Source organism: Aythya fuligula, chromosome 1, assembly GCF_009819795.1.
Source record: "Aythya fuligula isolate bAytFul2 chromosome 1, bAytFul2.pri, whole genome shotgun sequence".
NCBI classification, from domain to species: Eukaryota; Metazoa; Chordata; class Aves; order Anseriformes; family Anatidae; genus Aythya; species Aythya fuligula.
Genome location: NC_045559.1, coordinates 132,143,185 through 132,166,900, shown reverse-complemented (window position 1 = coordinate 132,166,900; position 23,716 = coordinate 132,143,185). Strand labels below are relative to the sequence as shown.

The 23,716-nt window shown below is 36.1% G+C and overlaps 1 protein-coding gene across 3 annotated transcripts in view; it reads right to left on the bottom strand.

Annotated features, from left to right (window-relative positions):
- PNPLA4 (patatin like phospholipase domain containing 4) overlaps positions 1-21,552 on the bottom strand; it is a 42,931-nt gene extending 21,379 nt beyond the window's left edge. For 2 of the 3 annotated variants that reach the window (XM_032207852.1, XM_032207850.1), the window contains exons 1-8: positions 21,415-21,552; positions 20,291-20,589; positions 19,330-19,456; positions 13,985-14,169; positions 9,409-9,503; positions 9,094-9,229; positions 6,971-7,036; positions 1,887-2,039 (exon numbers count right to left, since the gene is read on the bottom strand). In XM_032207852.1, the coding sequence (XP_032063743.1) occupies positions 1,887-2,039; positions 6,971-7,036; positions 9,094-9,229; positions 9,409-9,503; positions 13,985-14,169; positions 19,330-19,456; positions 20,291-20,449 (921 nt within the window). In that variant the 5' untranslated portion in view covers positions 20,450-20,589; positions 21,415-21,552. The remainder of the gene's footprint in view (positions 1-1,886; positions 2,040-6,970; positions 7,037-9,093; positions 9,230-9,408; positions 9,504-13,984; positions 14,170-19,329; positions 19,457-20,290; positions 20,590-21,414) is intronic. The other variant, XM_032207851.1, reaches the window with a different exon arrangement.
- Between the last annotated feature and the right edge of the window lie 2,164 nt (positions 21,553-23,716).

The following is a 23,716-nucleotide window of genomic DNA, read 5'->3' as shown; positions in this document are numbered from 1 at the left end:
GGGTAGATCCCATTTGGCCCCATCGACTTGCGTACATCTTAAGTGCTGTAGCAGGTTGCCAACCATTTCCTTGTGGATTATGAGGGCCACATTCTGCTCCCCATCCCCTTCTACCAGCTCAGGGTACTGGGTATCCAGAGAGCAACTGGTCTTGTTGCTGTGATAATAGAATCACAGAATGGCTTGGGTTGAAGGGGTCCTTAAAGACCATCCAGTTCCAACTCCCCTGCCATGGGAATGGACAAATCCCACTAGACCACGTTACTCAAAGCCCCATCCAGCCTGGCAAAAACATTCCCAGTCAACGTTTTACGTATGAATACAAATGCAGCTTCTACTTCCAACAAAGTAAGAATTACTTAACATCTTAAAGGATCACTTTGTTGACCTTCCTGATACACTACTAAGATTTTAGAACTTTGTTTTCAAATAAAGACATTATTAAGTTGTTTACAAGAAAATTACAAACAGATTTAATAAAGGTTTAAATACTTCATTTATACGAATAATTTAATATCTACTTTAGCCATATACTTTATCCATATAAATATTGCAACACAGTACCAAAATAATCATCATTTGAAAAAAATATTCACATTTTGACACTAACAGAGGGCAGATGTTTGAAGAGAGAACACTGTTCACATTCCAATCCAGTTACAAAGATAGACAACTCTGTTTTATATAGATTATGGTATTGTTGAAAGAAAATTTTTCTTAGTTCACTTTTTATAGCTCTAAAACATAAAGGTGCTTCAAAAATAATAGTTTTAAATGTTGCTCAATATTTTACACAAGTCTGCACTTGGAGAATCCAAGCAGCAATGCAACTCTGCAATTAATTCTCAAAATTAATCCACTCATCAACTCATTTTCTACCTCTAGATGCATTACATACTAGACAAAAGCCGCAACCAAGAAACAAACTATGCATATATTATAAGTAAAATAAGTATTCTCATGCTTTATGATCATTTACCAAGTACTATGATGCTTGAAATCTCTGTGAAACACTATAAAGATTCAGAAATTGTCACAGTTTAGGACACCAAAGAACATTATGTTATCTGAATTTGAGTAAAATATATTAAGAACTGCCAAAGTGAAACTTAAGATGTGTAGCAACTATTACTAACCATTCTTTTTTCTTTCTAATGAAGTTTTTTTTGATAGCAATGATAAACCTACTGCCTTCAGTATTTTCTTTCATCATGATGAAGGATGCAAGACTGTGATAGAAGTCTGTGAGAAAAAGCTTGCAGAGACAGGAATGTCAACAATGAAAAGGAGGTCATAAAAATCAGTCTAAGCCTTAGTCATTAAACACGAACATTTTTGTAATATCAAACAAAAATTCTGGAAAAGTGTAGTGGTTACAAGGTTCAAAATCTTAACATAAGCTCTACTGAGCAATGAAGTGTCAAGTATATATCATTTCAAATGTACATCTTAAAACTCATATTTTAAATTCAGTTAGAGCAGCTCATTTCAGTATGTTTGAATGGATGTGCTAGTTTCCCTCTCCCGAGGTATTTTAGGGAAGTCTTAAGGTTTTTTTTTTTTTTTTTCTCTGTAAACACTGCCTAACTGAAGACAAATGATATGTAAAGCAAGCCTAGATTATTTAAATTGAATAACCTCTGACATACTTACTCTATTTTGTACTAGATATATACACTTTCAACCTTTCTGACAAAATTTATTTTATGTTTTCCTTTCCCTTGTGTTTAAGGAAATATTTACACTCCATGTCAAAGCAGAAAATGCCAAAAGTGTTATATAAAGGTAACATATATACAGAAAACAAACAATCAAAAATAAGCATGAACTTAACTACTCAACTACCTTTTATTCTTCTGAAGTTATTAAATAAACCATCAACTCACCATTATATCTTGTTTTGCAAGTTTAACATAAAGATCCACACGTCCTTTATCTTGTGGACAGATATCTAATCGACCGCTGAAAGGAGAAATTGTCACGGTTCGTCCAGCAGGCAAGACAGGAAGGCCATTGGTAAGGCCACCATCAACCCACTTCTACTGAAAAAGAAAAAGTATTTTCAAGGTAGCTTTAGTACAGTATGGTAACGATCAAATACTTCATCCTTTCTGTTCCAGTCTCCTCTACAATCACTTTCTCTAAAGAACCACTTTCTTTCTACAACCAAGAAAATGAAAGAGTTTTCTTCTCAGAATACCATGAGTAAGCAACTTGGAGGATAAGAAGCATAAAAATCAAGGAACTGAAAATGTACATAACACAGTGTTTAACAACATGTAACTATTTATAAATTCTCCAGACACTTAAAAGTTTTAATCAAGCTAAGGCGGCTTGTTTAGTTCATCTATTAACAAAATGCCCCACAGAGTTTAAAAATACAAATTTGATGTCAACAGGTAAGAAAAAGATCACTACTATGACACACGAACCATTCCAGGTAAGGTATATATAAGTCTTGCGAAGCAGGAGCTGGACAGTGTACATATATGCTGGTAAAGTGATTGCATGAGCTGAAACACATGTAACTTCTCTTACTGTCTCCTAGAGTTTCTTGTTTCCTTACATCCAAAAAAACTATCATGCACCACACCACAAAGACAGCAGCCTTTGGAAAGCAAAGAATAAAAAAGTAGGAAGGAGCTAGACATCCATGCCAAATGAGAGGGAGTAGACATCAAGTCTGCTATAAGAGTTGAGTATAGGAGAAAACAAGGAAGAAAAAAAAAAAAGCAACCAATGAATTTCTTCCAGATCCTTCCAGATTTCTGAATTTTTCTTTTCTTCAGATCCTTCCAAATCTTCCAGATTTCTTGATTCTGAAGACAGTCCAGAGGTACAAGACTGATTTTTATGGAGGCTACAGTCAAATTCCATCCCAGCATAACCAAGGACAGCTGAAATTTTACCCTTAAGTTTTAATTTGCATAAATACCATGTTGATTTTGTTGGTTGTGTAACTTTTAGCTAATAGGTTTGTAGTAAGGCACATGAAACACTATTCTGTTAGTGTTCAGATTTTGCACTGACCCTACTTGAATCATAAACAAAGTTAAAAAGACCTGAATCCTGGAAAATCACTGACTAAAAGTCAATTATCTCATGATACTATAGACAGTGATCTCAAGCAAGAACTACTGGAGTTCTTGCTCCACGAGCAGCAGGCTGCATGCTCAATCTCCCCCTGAGCTGGGACACCTGAGATAAAGTGCATCTCAGGGCTGACTCCTCGAGGATGAAGCTTGTCTATGGACAAACACTGATGAGTAAGAACAGTGAGTAATTCACCTTAGGAGAGAATTCTAAAAGTGTGAGGCTGAATTTAGAAACTCCTAATACACTGTAGTAGTCTCTCGTGTGAACCTTGCCATTCTCAAAGCTTTAACTAAGTCTCTATTATAGCAAATTCTGCTATAATTGTTGTTTTAAATTGTCTGATACTTAAATGCTAAGTGCTGTTAAAAATCATACAGTATAATTTTGTTCTTTACCATAAAATTATTTAATAAATCCTTAATTACATGTACTACTACATTGAAGTTGCGTAAAATCAATTCTGTAACACTAGTGTAATCTACCTCTATACCAGTACATTGGTTTTACAAAACCATTCTGTAAGAACTAACTACAGTGATGAAGCTATACAACACTATAGCTTCATCACGAAAAATAGTCAACTCAGTCATCTGAAGATGTTTATTTAGCTCAAAGATTAACATTGCCAGAGGTTCAGAAGACACCAACCCAACTCAAATAAAGGTTACGACACTTGGAGTAAGCTTGGTCCATGTAGAATCGTACAAGAAATTACTCCCACTGCTTCGAGGAAACGCTTGTTTCAACAAAAGACAGTATGCATAGCAGAGGACCTCTCTATGGTTATTGGAAATGTAGTCCACGGGCATCTTAAATACCCAATCCAGGTAAAAACCTAGCCCACTGTGGTTAAGATCATTAACAGACTTAAGTTCTCAGATGCTCTCTTTGTATTACACACCCTTTTCCTTCCTGTTATTTTTAGGCCTATCAAACCAAACCAAAACACACTATGAACAGATTGTTGCAATGGCTACACTACCATGCAATTTACCCATTTCACCCCAGAAGTCTAGTCTCTTAGCATGCTTTGTGCAGATATGCCATCTTATTCTAGCATAAGCCAAACACTTCCTGAAAAAAACAAACAGACAAAAAAACACTGAAGTGCAATGCTGGGAACAATTCTCACCAGGGTTCAATCTCTACAGGCAGTACATACAGGATAATAGGTTTGACTTTTTTTTGATAGTATTCCAGCAAAAGTGCATCAGTATACTCCCTTACGCATCACACAATACATACCTCAGAAAACATACTATGTTTAAAAAAATTACTCTCAGACAACTTGTTCATATGTATTCAGGTGACATAGGTAGCCCAGCAATGATCCAGACCAACTGTTCTGAAGCACACATACAGTTAGCAGACATAAGCAACTGTCAGGGCACAAGCCTGATTCCACGCTGCCATGGACTATATGGTCTAGGGAATTTGCTCCATGAAACTAGTGTAAATGCAGACAGTCAGAATTTTGATCCATTACAGCAGAACTTCCAGAAAACATGGAATATGATGCTAACATGATAGGTGGGCTAGTCAATATCCAATCCATCGTACAGAGGTCAGTGCTTACCATGTCAGGATCACAAGGTTCCATTCCACATACCTGGCTCTACACTGCACACTCTAGGACCCTTACCCACACAGCATCATCATCCACTAAGTAGAATAAAGATTCTAAGGTTTTTTGCTCTCACACTGCTCAAAGTGTTTTGGACTAGAAGTCACTTCCATTTACAGGCAACAGTTTTCTCAGATAAATAAGATTCCCAAAACACAAATGCACTGTATGAGAAGTCAGTGCAGATATACATAACTAATCCATTACAACAAATAAAAATAAATTAAACCAACCTATTTCCCAGAAACTACATTTGATGAATCTGACTTAATGAGAGTAGTAAGAAGCTTTGAGAATGACAAGCAGCTTTTAAATAACAGAAAACTAATTGTCCTAAAATATTCATTGATTTAACTTCTGAATGCAAAAAATAAAGCTAGGCAGGAATGAGAACTGTCCACTAAGAAAAGGCTGAAGGTGTTTCAGTAAATCCAACAAAACCCAGGCAAATCATAATAGCAGTGCTCATCCAGTAAAACGGGTTTTAAATCAATTTGGACAAAACTCTGATCCAACTTTTCAATTTGTTAATTGACAACAACGTAAGAGGTTTAACAAAGACACTCCTTCTCTTTAAGTAGTAGCAGAATGAACCTCAAACATCCATGCATGTCTCAGCAACATACAAATACTCCAATCAACAAAATCTTGAGACTCTGGCAAGATGCAAACAGTCTCCATTTAACTAAAGCAGTCAGGCATACATTGCTGTATAAGTAATTCTAAAGCTGAAAAGCTTTCTGACATTCAAAATGAACTCAAAGTCCCTAGATAGAAATAATTTCTAGGGACAAATGGGTACAGTTTAGCAGTGATTTTTTTTTTTTTTTTTTTAATTTTTTTGCATGGTGGTCCCATGGGATGATAGATACTCTGAAGACACCATTTTGATGCATATGAGTGTACTGGGCCTGTCTGGGATGGAGTTAACTTTCCCTGCAGCTGCCCATACAGTGCTGTGCTGTAGCAAGAACAGCACTGGTATCACTCCAGTGTTGTGTCTATTGCTGCACAATACTGGCACCACATCAGGATTACCTCCAAGCCCTGCAAGTGCCAGCAGGCCAGGGGTGGGCAACTGATGGGAAGGGGACATCACCAGGGCAGCTGACCTAAACCAACCAAAGGGATATTCCATACCTTCTGGTGTCACACTCGGCAATAAAAGGTGGAAAAAGGGAAGGAGTGGTGGAAGCTTCTGTCAACCTGAACAACCATTACACGTTATTGCTTACCAGTACGTGGTTGAACATCACTTTTTGATGGGAAGTAGAGAGTAACTTTTTTACTTTTTTTTCCCTCTCTTTCTGTGCTTCCACATGGCCTTTGTTTTCGCCACCCCCACCACCTCTTTTCCCTTTAATTAAATCATCCTTATCTCAAACCTTAAGATCTTTGTGTCGTATTTTCTCCCACTTCCTCTTTGAGGAGGGGGAGTGAGAGAGCGGCCGTGGTGGAACTCAGCTGCCCACCTGAGTAAAACCACCACAATGAGGAAAATAAATGCAAAAGTATAGTGTATTTTAGAAAGAAAACAATTTTTTTCTGCTTCTAGTGATTACAGACTAAATCAAATTATTTTAAAATGTTTATATATTTATGTAAAAAAGTTCTTGGAGCTAAGTAAGCTATAGGAAAAAGGTAAAAAGGTTTTCCTACAATAGTGTATGCCTTTCAAAATTTCATAGCCTTGCACGATAGGGAAAATATAAGTATTATTCTTTAATGTTTGTTCAGAGTTAAGAGTTTTGAAAGGGCTTGGTGAGGCACATTATCATGTTCTCAACAGAATTATAACATATACGTAGACACAGGTGCTTCAGGAGTGTACAAGCTGCCAAGACCTCTCTTATCATTCCTTCCATTATACAGGAAAGCAGAGTGATTATTCTTTCAGTTGCAGTCTTTTAGAGTTGGCAATACAGCTTGTCATAAAAAGTATCTTTACTAAGGGAGGCTGCTTCACATGGTAAGTGTTAAACGTTATATCTAGGGAACAGCTCCACACTGAAGACATCACTTCAGTCTCAGCACTCCTCATTTTTGAAACAATATAGGAACAAATTCTTGTCATCTTCCAGTGTTAACCTCCAGTGTCCATAGAAACAATAACTTCTACAAAATACAGTACTGCAATCCCCACCTAACTTCCCTTACAATCAAACAATTATACCATAAATGAAGGATACTCTTGAAGAAAAAAAAAAAAAAAAAAAAAGGAAAAAGAATAAAAACATAATGAAACATTACCTCTCCTTTATATTCCACTGGCTTCATTCCTGCATACACTGGTATAAAACTACTTGCTAGCAGGACCTAGAGAAAAGAAAGAAGAAGGAATGAAGGAGAAGAGTGAAGATAAGGCAACAAAATAATTCTGAACCAGTAAATATTTTCATACTTATTTATCTCTATTAAAAAATACAGCAGCAGCAAGTAAATACATTAGTTTTACATATAATCATTATCATCTTAAAAAGTCTTGCTGCTAGGGTTTCTTAAAACGTGATTAAAATAATTCAGTAGGTTTAATGATGACAAGGACAACTTTCAAAGCAAAGTTATCAGAAATTGATTGACTTATTGATTAATATGATACAAGATTATGAATTTAATCTCACACAACGTCAAGTAAATCTTTGATTTTGCGGAAATATGTATATTTAAAAAAAACAACAAAACAAAACAGTACAGAGTATTGACAAAAAAAGAAGCCAATCCAATCATTCTTCTGGCATGTAAATGCAGTGTTTAATAATCTAATAAATCAGATTTTGGAAGTAATTCAAAATTTCCAGAATATTATAAACAGCCTGAAAATTCACATATGTACATCCTTCATGAGTTTAATACTTTACATTTAATGTTTCAGTATTAACAAATTCTTACTTCAAGCCCACATTGTTGTCTACTGCAGTTCTCTATTTATTTATTTATTTATTTATTTAAGACCAGGACACCTTTTCTTTTAAGTATAGATGTGCATACACATATAACTTTCTGACCACCATCATAGATCCACTTAGGATCTATGAATATGTGTGTGTGTGGCATGCACCTACTTATATGTACATGTACCCAACCATCCATCTATAATCTACAAAATTACTATACTACACCTCAAAGATGCTGAGGTTTGTGTGTCAGAAATTTTCATATAGCTAAATGTGGTCCATATGCATGCCACATGCTTGTGTGTGGGTATGAGAAGCAGATCTTAGGAACAGAAGAACATTACAGACAGCGGTATATACAATGTGAAAGGCCATCAGGTGCAAACAACAACAAAAACACAACCCATGGAGATTACAGAAAAAATGCCCAACCTTTCAGTATTAAAAACCTCTCCTCCACAAATATGGATTAAGGCTCTATATGAAGGCTTTAACTCTCACTTTGACAGCTCTTTTTCTTGCTTGTTTCTCTTCTCAGTGATCTAAAGCACCAGACATTTGTCTGAACTTACACAGAAAGGTTTTGTCTTCTATTTTTCAAAAGTGAAACGTTAGGTATTTTTCTACCAGACAACCTTCCCATGACAAAATCATCAGAAAAGGTGTACCTCAAACCCACTTCTCTAAGCATCCAGAAGGACAGGGAAAGAAGGAATTCCTCTTCAAAGCTTCCTGTTTATTCTATTTTCTCCTTTACTCTGCAATATCTTAGTGTCTTCTACTGAAATGCAACCAATTATTAGAACATTTTCTTTAAAAGCACCTGAATTCCTCCTACTATTTTATATCAGCTTATGTTTACAATAATGATCCAGATTTTTCAAGTGGTATTCAAAAGTAGAGAGATGGGCATTAGATGGGCAAAGATATGCTTTCCATCAACAGTTACAATAGAGTTTATAAGGTGCTTAAGTTAATATGACTATTCTCCACAAACTGCTGCTATTTTTAGTTTTTTTTTTTTTTTTTTTTTTTTTTTTTTATAACACAGGAATTCTTTTTGTTCACTTTCTTTTGTGATTGAGCATAGTAAGTGATGAGTGAAATAAGAGATGCAAAATGATGAACAGAATTGTTAGAAAACTTGAAGATTCTCTATTCTATTCTAATCTTCTAAGTAATTAATCATTAGTTACCCTGCTTTTTTTTTGTTTGTTTGTTTTAAAGTAGGCTTTAAAGTAGTGCAAGTGGTACTAGCACAACGTAGTACTTCTAAAACAAAGAAAGGAAACACATTATAAATAAATTTTAGCAAAATCTCTGAAACTTTGGGATCAAATTCTGCTTGTTGTCACACCACTGTAGCCTAAGTGAGCACTTGAATAAAACAGTTATTTATTGTACATCTAATACCATACTCCTGTGCATTGAAGAATCTCATGCATTTTTATTTAAAGCAACTACATGCAACTTCATTACCTTAATGAGGTCCTCTCTGGAGGCAAAACTTGAAAACAAGTAATTTTTCCCATTTCTCACGTTAGTGACTGATACATAGAGACGTTTTTCGACGATCTCATGAGCATTAGAAGGAAGGATAGACTCTATGCCTTCCCTAGAACAAAGAAAGTGGTAAACATTATTCACCATCATTATTTAAAGATCTTGCAAATGTATTATGGGATAAAGAAAGAAAGCTGAGATCCAACAGCATGAAAAAAATACGCTTACCGTCCATTTTTATTTCAAGAGCTTCACAAAAATAGATTTAATAGATACATTAAGACTAAGTACCTAAGTCTTTTCATAAAATCATAACCAGGCGTTACTGCGCCGAAGTCCAATTTTCTAATTTCCTCTGCAAATCCATAGGTAAACTGTTCACATTTCTGAAAATTAAAATATTCACCATTAAGGACGTTTTCATTATAGAAAGTAAATTTAACTGTGGTATCTATAAAATACTAACAGCTAAGACTTTAATCAATATAACACCATATTGAGATATTTTCCTGTATGTGCTCAGTTTGTAATAAGATAGCTATAACAAATTGTTGATCTTGTCATAAGAATTAATTTCTAAGAACGCATATATAAGAATTCTTAATGAAGCAGTAAACATAAATAAAAAGAAAACAAGCAACAAACATGACACACACACACACACAAAAAAAAAAAAACAAACACCTCCCTACGAGTGAAATACTACATTTACTACAGCTGATGGAAGACAAAAGATCAAAAGACCAACTGAAGAAAAACAGGTTCCACAGGACAGAGAACATTTTTCTACATGAGCTGAAATGCGTAGTGTTAATGACTGTGAAAAAATAGCTTGAAATGTGATCTATACAAACTTTAAAAGAAGTAAAAGAATACAAAATGTTTATTTTTATTTTATTTTATTTTTTTTTTAGCAAAAAAAAAAGACTCTCAAGCCCTGAACTTAGGAAAAACCTGAAATACAATCTTACCCAACTTTTTGAAACTGGTACTCAATAAACATACTGTGCATATATGTTTACAAGACTGTAAACACTGTCTAAAAATAGTTTGGGGTTCTTGGCTTATTAGCTTCTTGCATGAAGAACAAATATATTGATAGCAACAAAATAAATGATTGACATGACTGGTGAAATTCAAAAAGATGATAGGTGAATGAGGAAGGAGTATATAGAAGAAGCAACAGGAAAAGAGTTGGGGTGAGGGCCAGCACAGGATGAGGAGCGAGCTGGCTGTGGCACTTTAACTCCCTCACATCATTTGGACTTTCAGCACAAATGTGATAGAGCACTTTCCTAAGTGAAAGGTAGAGATGTGGTTCTTGCATCTGCTTTTTCTGTATGGCCTTCTAACAAATGTATCAAAAATGCTAGTCAGGATTAAGACTTCTATACCTCTGAAAGCAATGATCCCTGTAAAGACTCATGCTAATTCATTACACATAGGTTAAATTTGAACTTTTACTCTAGGTAGAACTTCACCCACCAAGGACAGAAGAAACCCACAAACCTCTACAGATTATAGAAGCATTTCAGAAATACTATCTTTAGATCTAAAATGTCTTAATAAAGTGACTAAAGTGACAGGGAAGTAAGAGTAATAGGGAACTGGACAACTCCAAATGAATGACAGAACTTCTTTCCATATTACAAATGCTAAGAAATGATCATACTCTCAATTCTTGCTGTCAAAAGGGACAACTTCTTGCAGCTATGAATTATTTACAATTTTTAGTGCCAGAAACTTTAAACGGTGCATCTAAATTTTAAATAGTGACTGAGGACATGTTTAGAAATGGTAACTACCTGTACTGATTTAAGCAAACTTGACATCTAACATGATCAAGTACTTCTGAAAGGAATAGGCAATTCTCTGTAATGCTGTAAGCCTTCATACATTTGAAAATCTGTCCCTAGAATTCTCAAGTCCCTTGCCTTTTCAATAGTGACAAAAATCTAAGACACATCAGAAATGCATTTACAAGCTGTCATGTTAGAACAGCAGTAGTCAAAACAAGAAATCCTCAGTGTTACATTGTCTCCTAGTTCATAAAACTTTGCATTAGAGCTTTGAGAACATGAAATGGAGAAAAGTCCTAATTACAACGTGTATAACACTGCCATCACTCCGAAAATAAATAAAACCTAATAGATGTCAGAATTACAGTAGCGAATATCAGATATTTTGACAGTTAGAAATATATAATAAATGTAATAATATATTATACTGATATGAAAAGTTAGTAGAAATTTCAATAAAAATAAATAATATTAAAATGAAGTATTTTCTATTCAGCACACGACACTGCCCTTACTTAAATGCCATAAGAATTAGGAAATATTTCTGACCCACCTTCAAATATTTCTTAACTTTCCATTCAAACAATATAATAGAATAACTATAATGTCAGTAAGAAAATTAAAGGGCTAAAAAGTTTACACATACTTTTAAGTTTATGTTAAAATTATATTTTCAAGGTAAAACCCATCAGGCTCAATGTAACATAGACAATTTCAACAAACATAAAAACCAAAAAATTCTTCTCATATATTTACTTAGAAATATCTTTGTAACTTGTATCAGGCTGGGAACAAATTTTCATGCCCAGAACCTAGAATAAAGTAGAAATATTTCCTTGGGGTATTAAAAGGCTAGCTGCTTATTATATAGGAAATCAGTGCTTATCATATAGGAAAACTGGGTTAGAGGTAAATATTATACTATGTGAAGTTGAAACTGAACTACTAAACAAAGGTTACAGAAAAGGAAAAAAAAACATATGAATGGAACATATATATAATGTTATCTTCACAACAGAGTGGAACTTGGCTAATATCAAACCATATAAAGAATGCACTTGAGGGGGCAAGGGTGAAGAGGCCAAGGAGGAACTTACTGTTGGGAGCAACAGAAGTATAGCTAACTCTGCAAGCTAAATTTGTGTCATAGCAGAAATAAAATAAGAGTTCAGTGGCAAAACGTGGTCTTAGCTGACACCACTGTCTGAATCAAAAGCCATTCAAGTCTTTACAGAGAGGCACGGAAAGTTACCCGATTTTCACTAGACTGAAACCTAAGGGTACTCAAAACAAATAAATTATCTAGCAGTCCAACCCCTTCCAATAATGCGGTTTCTGAGAATTGAAAAATATTAAAGAAATATTAACATTTCAGCAAGGCAGAGTCCTCTACAAAGCAAAGTTTCTACAGGTACATCAGGAGGGTGAAGCAGCCTTAAGCTATGGGAAAAACAATCAAAAGTAACAGAACTGGATAAGAAGTAATGTTTTCACAGAAAGCCCGTTACAGAGCAGTCATCGAATATCATTTCGCTGTCTTTACATTATACCACATCCATGGTGAGAAAAGAGTGACTAAAAACTACTGCCCCTCGTCCTGTCACTACAGGCCTTGGTAAAAGTTTTCTCCACCTTCCTTCTTTATGTATTGAAAGGTTGCTATAAAGTCTCCCCGGAACTTCTCCAGCCTGACAAAAAAAACAGCTCTCTAAGCCTTTCTTCATAGGAGGGATGTTTAAGCCCTCTGATTATTTTTGTGGCCCTCCACTGAACCTACTGTAACAGGTCTTTCTCTCTCATATACTGGGGACCCCAGAAGTGGATGCAGTACTCCAGACGGAGTCTCATGAGTGCAGATGGGGAAAATCATCTCCCTTGACTTGCCAGACATGCCTTTTTTTTTTTTTTATTGTGGGCCCAGAATACAATCGGCTTTCTGGGCTACACATGCACAAAGCCATCTCATGACAACTTTTTCATCCACTAGTATCCCCAGGTCCTTCTCTGTGGGGCTGCTCACTATCAATCCATCCCCTGGTCTATACACCTCTGCCCCACACAGGTTGCACCTGGCCTTTCTGAACTTCACGAGATTTGCATAGGCTTCATTAAGCCTGTCAAGGACTCTCTAGGTGCTGTCCGTTACATTTCATGTATCAGCTGCACCACTCAGTTTGATGTCAAGTGCAAACTTGCTGAGGGTGCAATTAATCTCACTATCTATGTCACTGATGAAGGCATTAAATAGTATTGGTCCTAGCACAGACCCTTTAAGGACACCACTTGTATCTGTTTTCCACATGGACACTGAACTGTGGACTGTAGCTCTTTGGCTTAACAGTCACATCCAATTCCTTATCCATCTAACAGTCCATCCATCTAACAAATCTCTCCAAGTTAGTAGCAAGGACATGTGGGACTGTATCAAAGGCCTAACAGAAGGCCTAACATGTATGTGACATGCTAGAACAATAGCTTGCTAGGGTTAATCCTCCTTTGGCATACAGTGCTGCTATTGCTATTTAGCCCTGAGTCTAAAGCTGGTGCTGTCTAAAGCTCTCTAATGGAGCACAAACTGCAAGGAGCCTATGAAAATGAGAGCCCATGTGTGATGCTTTGACTTTAAGAATACAATCATCTCTCATTTTAATCTCCTCTCACAAAGGACGGTGCCATACATTTGCTTAACAAAGCCTGCCTCTAGCCAAGAATGCACAATGATTAAATAAAATACAGATACATTTTGTCATACTAGAACTGAAATATATCTGGTTGCATACAACCCAGCATTCAGACACATGTTATATTTACGTAGCTTAAAATACATAGTCCACACAATTTTCTGCTATAAACTGAGCACCAACTTTTGTCATAAATTCTTACTTCATAAACATTTTTGTCCATGCTTCATAGATTTTGTTAATGAAAACACATAAATGAGTCCTGTTTCTTTACGAGAAGCAAGAAACAAAATATTTACATTTAAGCAATTTAATGGTAGATGAGTATATTTTTAAAATATTCTTTGAAAATGATCATGTCCTATACTTATGAGTTTATTAATTTACCTCTATATTGTCTGGTACTGCTAATAGGACAGTGGCAGCCAGGGATCCCGCAGAAGCTCCAGCATAATCTTTTACAACTTTCAGTAACTTCTTACCATGTCTGTAAAGAGCAGCTGCTGCCCCCAAGTGGTAAATACCCAGAAACCCACAAGCTGCAAATGACAGATTGATATGTTTCATTTTTGCTGTGGAAATAAAGTTTTGCAGTCAGGAAAAGGACCAGTTACTTTTATCTTATAACACAAACCTATTTTTTGGCAAAGAATACGTAATATATAATACCTATATAACAAGCAGTTTACATGTATTTTAAGATACTAAGCACTTTTGATTACCAAATACCTCAAACAAGTAGCTGTTCAAGTTTATCAACTCCAAAATTGAGAACCACCATTCTAAAATCCTTAGCACAAATCCCCTTTTCAATCAGGACATTAAAAATCCATCTATATGTAACGTAACTGCACATTTTCATACAATTTGTCAAAGAAATACAGAAGTAGCAACTTAAAAGTATTAAAAGTTATGTTGGAGAGGGAACACAACCTCCCCCCCTAGGTCAGAGTAAAATTAATTACAAAACTGCTGGCTTCTCAAGTTTTATCATAATCCTTTTATATGTACCGCCTTGAACCCAATATAATTCTTCAGAGAAGCGATTTCTGTCCTTCATTTTTGGAGTCCATTTATTTGCTACTACTAGTATTAGACAAATAGACAAATAATAATAATAGACAAATCCTCATGAAGTCATTTCATATTTAGAAATGAAAAATACAGAACATATCACTGGTACTACTAAAAAGAAGACAGAAAAAACAATGAGGTAAAATATAAATACAAAGCAAAAGTTTGCTCATGAATGTGTGAACACACTCAAAGCATCAAGCACAGAAAAAAGAGAAAGTGTAAGTTCTGATTGTTAGGGGTGGTTTATTAAAAAAGAAAAAAAAATTAAGGCTATATATTATATTAGCTCTTTTGTTTCTGAAAATAGTTATAATTGTAAGAGCAAGATATGCTACATTTGCACAGATTCACAGGACGTTGTACAGGTTATCTTAGTACCAAATTTAAAAATAAAATCTCATACATTTGGGTACATGTCAATATGAATGGGACTAAATACATCAGTACACTCAGGAATGTACCTGATTGTTCCAGTTATAATAATGAGATAGCTGATGACATTTTTATTTTGGAAACCACCTACACACTATGGTGTCAGTTCTGATGAAGAGAAGGAGACATACGGCAACAGATTTTTGGCTAAGTTGCTCTTCAGCTCAGTGATGGGAGGAGTAGGAAAGATGAGGGTAAGCAGAGCTTTCTAAAACCAGCAGATATGGAGACATGCTAAACTTAACTTTACCTACACTTATGTTTAAATTCAGACTGCAAATGGGCCTCTCTGTTTAAGCAGAAGTATTACTATTTTCCTTAAAAAAGAAGAAAGCAGAGTATCAGGGCATTCCACTCGCTGTTTTACAAGAATAGTCATTCTGCTAAAACACCTCACTCTCATAAGGTAATTTATCAACTGCATTTTATCCCCCTTTACAAAGGAAACACTTGCATATGCATTAGTGAGTATGAACACCTGTAGCTTGCATCTAACACATTCAGTACTGATAGAACAGAGTTCAGGGTGATTTTTGCTTCGGGAATGTGAGAAAAAGGCATTTGCAATGGAGCAAACAATAGACCACATTACTTCTTTTTAAAAATGCTCTTTAAATTGCAAGAAAAAAAATCACAGCATAGAAGTAAAAAAAAAAAAAAAAAAAAAAAAGCAATCCTAAGAGCAACCTAAAAGCAATCTTCAGAGTGAAAACTAAAATAGAAATATGACACCATGATGTGCTTACTTTTAGGCTAGTTAAAGTCTTGGAAGTTTAATTAAGTCCTGCAGCTGTTTCCATGCCCTCTACAAATATGGGGCAAAGATGCTAACATCAAAAGCCATTCTGACAAAATTTGACATGAGTTAAAACAATTGCATTATTAGGTAGGAAGAAATCCAAGTATCAAAAAGTTAACTCCCATTTTTGTCCAAAAAAAGATTTCAGGCTCAATAAAAAAACTAATGTGAAATATTACATTAAATAAGGACCACACTTATGTAGTTGAATAGTCGTAACATTAACAAGGAAAGTAATAGTTCACAAATCCCAGGGATTACTTCTTGGGGAAGTTACATGAATCTAACAGGTGACTTGAGTCAAGACTTGAGCAAAAACTGCTGAAAAATTACTGACTGAAGCAAAATGTCCTTGCCTTCTCTTATGAGACTTCTTAACAAAGCTTCATCTTCCTATATGAACTTTAGTTCTATTGAATTATCAGTTATTGTGAGTAACCACTGTTCTTGAATGACATAGCACTACTCTAGTTAATTTTTTAACAGTTAGATCCTATACACTTCTCTTTCTTCATTCCCCTCCCAAGGGGCAGAAAAGAAAATTACTGGATGAGTATTTACATCAGTTTCTTGACTGACAAAAGAATTCAGCATGATATGAACAAGCAAGAAATAAAAAAAAAAGATTTCACATAAAGAACTACAGTTGAAGACAACTGCAGAGCCTGATACTCTGTTAAGAATAAGTTAATTACCAGTCCAAAAAGATAAAATGAAGGCATTATTCTAAAGCAACCCCAAAAGTAGTCAAAAACAATTCAAAAAGAAAAAGAACAAAACAGAAGTACCTGATACACTGGGTTTGTATGTCTAACATTACAACAATGCTTTACAAATTCCCCAAGAAGATTTCAAATCAAAGCTAGCAACAGCATTGCTGCGTTATCACAGCGCTGTGTTTTTATTAATTTGGGTCAGTTCCCAGGTCCACATTATGTATTGTTTCATATACATGAAATTTAAAAGTACTTCAGGACAAACATTAGTTGGCAGATTACACTCAGGTTCAAGAGGCAGATCCAGTTGTTAAAAGCTAGCTGCATGACTGAGAAAACCCTTCAACCTTTTAACAAGGAAAAAAAATCATTACAAATAATATTACAAATAATCTGAATTACAGAGGAGAAATAGCAGAAGAGAAAAATCTTATTCAGCAGTAGGCATCTACTTGCAGAAAGGTTTGAACACTGAATTGAGGGCCTCTTAAAAACTCCTGCCACAAAAAAAAAAAGAACACATACATACGAACAAACAAACCAAACTGTAAGAAGAAACCTGTAACAAAGCAGTTAACCTGCAAATATGATACAGATGAATAAAAACCATGGTTCTATCACAGGCTATCTGCCTGACAGATGGAGTTAAGCAACGTTGTTTCACCTTGCAAAGTATACCCTGAATAAGAGGAAAAGATGAGACAGCATTAGGTGAGTGCCCTGTAAAATCAGAAAAAGGAAACCAATATACTCACTTTTATAAGAATATAAACTGTCTCATTTCTTTTGATTCTTGCAAATTTCTCATAGCAGCACTTTAGCAAGTTAGAATGGTGTATTTCAGAGACAGTTTGGTTCAAAAAAATCTTTTGCTTTGATGATCGGGTAGATCACTGTTCTTTTGATCAGAAAGAATAGTAGGATTATAACAATTTTCAAGAGGACATACAGAGAAATGTAATCAAGTGTAGAGTATAATTATTCCCTGCCAGTTTCTAAGAGAACACCCAGAAAGAGAAGCACAGTCACATCTGGGCATAGGCCTTTTTTTTTTTTTCAGCTGAGTGAGCAAACAGCAGAAGCCTTGCTATCTTAGAAACGGTACAAAACACCTGTTCCACAAGACTTCAGAATAAATATTATTTGAGGGTTTAACAGAAGTTCTTAAAGATATTATTTATTAACTCAAAAATTATCATACTGGCATGTCTTCAGAAAAAAAAATTAAATGCCCCTTACAAGATGCACAAACACATTTCAGCAGAACTCTGGACAGTATATACACTGTAGAGATCTGACTTAAACAGGACATACCAAATGCGTTTGCCTGCCGCTGCTTTTGAAAAACACAGTCATCTTACATGACTGGCAATTTCAAAATATTTCAATGAGACAAAGGGATAGGTATGGTTCTGTTGCCTACAAGAAAAATAAAAATTTAAGAGAAGATAAGTACAAGAAACTAGACGGACACTGGAGCTGTTCAATCTCCCTACTTTATAGATAATACAAAAACATTCAGGAATAAACATAACCTTAGGACTTCTATTTAAAAGGTTCTCATATCTGCAAAACAAATTCATTGGCAATTAAAAATGTTTTTGATGGGGAATACTTTATACTCAGTCATATCTCAACCATTTCTAATGCAATCTGACAAGAAAGTGTATGTATAAAGGGACAAGCTTGTACTGCAGAATTACCTTGTATTACAATATTGCTTTTTCAGGGTACTCTTTTTGTAGTTGTCAGGACCAAGAAATGGCACAACAATTTCTCATACTGATGTTCCCTGAGCAATGTAATTATATAAACACTATATGATCTCAATGCCTTAACCAGTCGTAACTACCTCCCTGACATCCCATTTCTAAACAAGAGCTGGAAATGCCTACAGCAACTGACTGGAACCTTTTACAAATAAAAATTAAATATACACAGAATGAGAATGACCAAGCACCCTGAAGCACAGGAGCTAAAAACTACCTTGAAGTAGTTTGAGATATAATGGATGACACATAGCAGGACATTTAAAAATTATTTATTAGCTAGGAATGAGAAAACAAAGGTATGGAAGAACTAGTTAGGTGAGCAGCGTGGCTAAAATAAAGGCCATGTTTGTTACTATAAAGACATTAAATTTATTAAATATTAATAAAAAATAAATATTAACTATTAAATTTACCCAAACCAGAAATCATCACTCACAAAGGAATGTTTAACCGTTTTTCATGTTTAGAGAAGGGAAAAAAGTTCACTATCACCACACACTATTCATAGCCTTCAGTAAATATTCAAGGAATTGATATTCCCATCAAAAACAGGCTCACACAACATGATAACCCATCCAACAGACTGTACACTAATTAAGGGTCACCACAGCTGCTAGAATAGATAAAACTAAATTTTGCATATATCCAGTCACAATGAATAAGCATTTTACGATTTGATGAAGTTGAAGGAAAAAATTGCAATAATTTAAAAAATCAGTGTATGATCCAATCAGACATTAATACTCTTAGGAAAATTACATGAGTCTTTGCAAGACATAAAAAAACATATGTTCTCCTTAAAACTAGAAAAATAAGTAAAACACATGATGTCAAACTTTCAAATTAATAATTTAGACCATCTTGATCATTAATACAAGATATACAGAAAAGACAGGAAAAGCTAGCTTCTTAAGATGGTGGGAAAAGTTTTAATACCTTCTAACGCACGTTGTTTTCCATCACATTCTCCACTGGGACTCTTTCCTGCATCTGCTTTAGTTCCTTCTGCACTAACAGCAACTGTTGTATCTATTCCTGATGTTTTATCATTTATCTCGGAAACCTACAATGTTATAATAAAATATTACTATTTAAAACAGAAATAACAGGTGTGTGTGTATATATATATGTGTGTGTGTGTGTGTGTATATATATATATATATTTATAAAAGAATTATGCTCAAATAGATTTTAAAAGTCTATCAAAATAGTCATAAAGCCCATAAAGCTATTCAGAAGAATTTCTCATAACTGCTTAGCCCTCTTTTAACTAGTTGAAACCATAATCTATTATAAATAAACTATGTGCAGCAATTTATATTTTAAAGATAAACTTAATCAGACATCTAGATAAAGAGAAGCATTACAACTTAGAACAGTCAAGTCTCTGAGATTAACCTTAATTTTGTGTCCTTTCCCACAGAGTTGGTTAAAATCCATATATTTAATAATCAAATTCTTATTTTTATTTTATCAATCCAGTAAACACAGACTTGTTTTTTTCCCCTTGTGCAATTCTGTATTAGTAAAGATAGTTTCTGGAGAATTCTGGTCCTATTCTTCAATAAAGGGTTTTTCACTAACTAGTAAGGCTGTCATCTATGGTTCAGTATTGTATGGAGCATAACTTGAAACAAATCAGTGTTTCTCCCCAGCTCAGAATTACAAGATACAAAAAAGTTCATTCTACAACACTGGTTCTCCTGCAACTTCTTGCTGCCTGGCCCTTAATCTTTATTTATAAAAGGCATCTTCAATTCATAAAGATTTTTTTCATAGGCATCAAAAGATACCTATGATAAAAATTTAGGCCTGTAGGTTCTAAAAGAAGTGATGCACCATCACTGTATTGTTGCATATCACTAGAACACCACAAAAATAAATAATAAATACTTACCTGGCATTTAAGTCTCTCATGTGGTGCTGTTATGGTGCAGTAATTTAGAAATCCAATCCAGAACTGCTGGGTTTGTGGAAATATACAACTACACAGTCTGCCTTCTTTAAACTGACATAACTGTATTTGAGCAGTACAGAGACTTCTAACAGTCCACATTTTCTTAAAAGTAACCTCTAGATCCAGATGATGACACTCTCAGAAGCTGTTTTACCATGGAGCTACACAGGGAATATCAAAAGATGACCTCTTGGACACGACAATTACGCAGTAGAAACTTTCTCTCTTCTAAACATAACCTGTTTAAAAACATGAAAAAACAAAAACAAAACATGAAGTAGCTGAAAGATAGCTGCACACCAAGGCCCTGACCCTGTAACAAGGCTCCCTTCACAGCCCCCTCACATTTAGCTTTCAAGGGATTGTAACCCAAAACATAGATGTGTTAACAGTTGATTTGTAGAAAATGTAACAGTTTCAGGCAGAACTTTTCAGTAGCTACTTCTCTCTCTCTCCAGCACCCATCTGGCACTGTGCTATTGAGCACCAACCATAAACTGAGTTGTTCATTTCAAGAACAGGAAGAACTACCGTTGATAATAACGCATAGATCAAACGAACAAAGTCTCCCTTATAATTAACAACATGACCAGGTTGTTCCTTCTGTCCCCGATGAAAAATTTGCAAGGCCAGTTCCAGCCACTTAAGTCAACTGCCCGCAAAACCAAAGTGGTGATGCTGGAGCCTGGTGAGACTCGGGCTTGCTGGTCAGTACCAGGTAAACCTTGTGCTTTTCTGAGGTGCAAGGGTCTCACAGGGGTTACACACGGATCAAGCTGTAAGTTTGGTTTATACCCAGCAAGACCCAAACTGCAAACACTGAAATGCACTTGCTTAAATAGGCTCTTGCCCTGACCACCAGTGCAAGACGAACAGTGCTGTTCGGGGGGGGGGGGGGAGGGGGGCAGGGTCTCAACTCCAAATTTAAACCCACTCAGGTGCGCTTCAGGTTTTCCACTTCATCTGGTGGGTCGTAAACTGCGGCTTACAAAGCAATCTGAGTATTCCTCCCTCCCCCCACAGAGCTCAAACTGCCAGACGCACTCTTCACGTGTAACACCTACAGCAAGCCAACCAACAGTATCAGCGACCGCGACGTTAAGGGAAGCCACGAAATCTTTTACACCCGAGCCAGAAAGCCAATTTTTCAGCGGGCCGCCTCCTTCCCGACTGCAGCCTTAAACATACACTGCACGCACACGCCCTCTTCCCTCCCCGCCCCTCCCGGCGCCCTGCGGCGGAGCCAAGATGGCGGCGGGTGCCGCAGGCAGCCGCAGCCGCATCTCGCCCGCGGCGCCCAGCGCTGGCCGCGCCGCCTCGCCCCGCACCAAACCTCGCGAGACCTCGGCGCGGCTTCGGGGAGGGGGGGTAGGGGGGAAGGGAAGCCCGCGGCTGGGGGAGCCGCCATGATGTGGGGGGCTGTGTCGCAGTTTGGGGGAGGGGGGGGTTGTTTAATTCTGCCTCTGTGCCACTAATTGCTCTGAGCTCAGCGCCGCACCCGCAGGCATAGGCTTGAGGTGGTACAAGTGGCTTTTCTGGAGTAGGAAATAAAAGTCTGCAGGATGTGGAATCATCCCGCGAAGTGCGTATACAGAGGCGAGACCCTGCTGTAACATAACCCGGCATTGCACGTGCTAGCCTGTAATGAAGATAAATTAGCAGAGTTTTGACCGGCACGTAATACTTAAGACGTAAATAACAAGGAAAAAAAATAGTTTTTATTACGCATATAGGTCATCTAGGCCACAAGAAATGCGAACAAATGCACGTCGCAGAGTTGAGAGGTGCCGGTCTGCGCGCTGCTCCTGGGCACCAAGAATAAAGGCATTCCGTGCGGCAGGTGCTGGCGGCGTGGCAGCGTTTGGAAAACGTGTCTGCAAGTGCTGCTGGCATCTTTTTGGTTAATACAGCTTTGGAATAGCTTACTGGGAGTCTGATCCCTTGCTTTGGATTTATTTATTTATTTATTTATTTTTCTCCTGTGATAAGTCACGTTCTCAATCTATAAAATACAGCTTTTAAAGAAGGGGAGAGAGAAATTAATCAAAGGCACAATCCTAATTATCCTCCTAATTGGAGTAATACGGAAATGTCTGAGTGCCATTTTCACAGGGAGGAAAGGTGAATATCTGGCATTTTCACATGAATGGTGATTTGTAAAATATATATATACAAAAATATGAACAAATTAAATGTAACTGATAGAAGATACTGATATTGTGCATAAAACATTGTTTTATTTGAATTTTCTGTGTGTTGAGGAATAGTCCTTTAATGCTTAACAAAAGGTGTTGCACATGGTTTTGGTGGTTTGGGAAATTACTTAAACTACAATTTGATGCAAATGTTTTGTATGGACAGGAAGAGGAAGTGGCAACAGCAACTGACTTGCAGCCCAAATCCACATGAAAAATAGTTGCAAAAGAGGGCCCTGGGTTTGTCTACCACACAATCAAACCATCTTATGGTGAAATTACTGCCTTCTCTTTTTGTCATCCTGTACTTTTTCCCCATATTGACAGGACGAGCTTGTGGATGAGAAGGCTGGATAAGACCTACTGGTGGAAAAAGAATCTTTCATTAACTACAGAGTTCTAATTTGTAGCAGACATTAGTATGGAGAAAAAGTTTACATGTGAATTGATACTTTGGGTGACAGTTTAGGCAAGTACAAAAGTCACTAAAATAGCAGGAGGACCCTTGTCATTCTCATCTGTCCAGAAGTACATAGATTAATGTTAAGTACATTCGTTAGCCTCTTCTTCCTTCTGTTCTGAGTCTGATCTATTTATTTACTGGAAAATTAGTGATATAGATTAAGATTATTACATTTCTGAGTTGGTGAGAATTAAACCTTTAATCAGGGGTAGTTCCAAGTACAGGAAAAACAAGTAATTGTCAGGGACATTGGTTAGGGAGATGTGTTTGACTGAAATGTAGCAGCTGTCACTTGCGTCTCTTTTGCCCTTTTAGAACAAAGTGTAAAGACTTCTTCAGCTCTGTATTTAAACTCTATCCTTTCTCTTTCCATTTCCTGTACCTAAGGTAGATCGGATCCTTGCCATGAGAGTGTCAGTCTTGTTTATCTGCTGTGTGTTTAGGTAAATTTATCCATATTCAGCATTTTATAGCATGACATGTATATTTCTGTCTTTGTTCCTTTAGTGCCTGCTGTTCTTTATGATACTCTGGCCTTAAGACTAAAATGTGAAAAAAGAAAAAAGCGTTTGAGGAATGAATAAAGGCATGAGTTACATAAAAAATTCAATGGTTTTGAAATGCGGTGTTTTCTGGAACAGGTATTTTAGAGCACTAGTACAGTTAAGTTGCAACTTAGAAGTATGTCTAAAATCAGTTCCCAGGCTG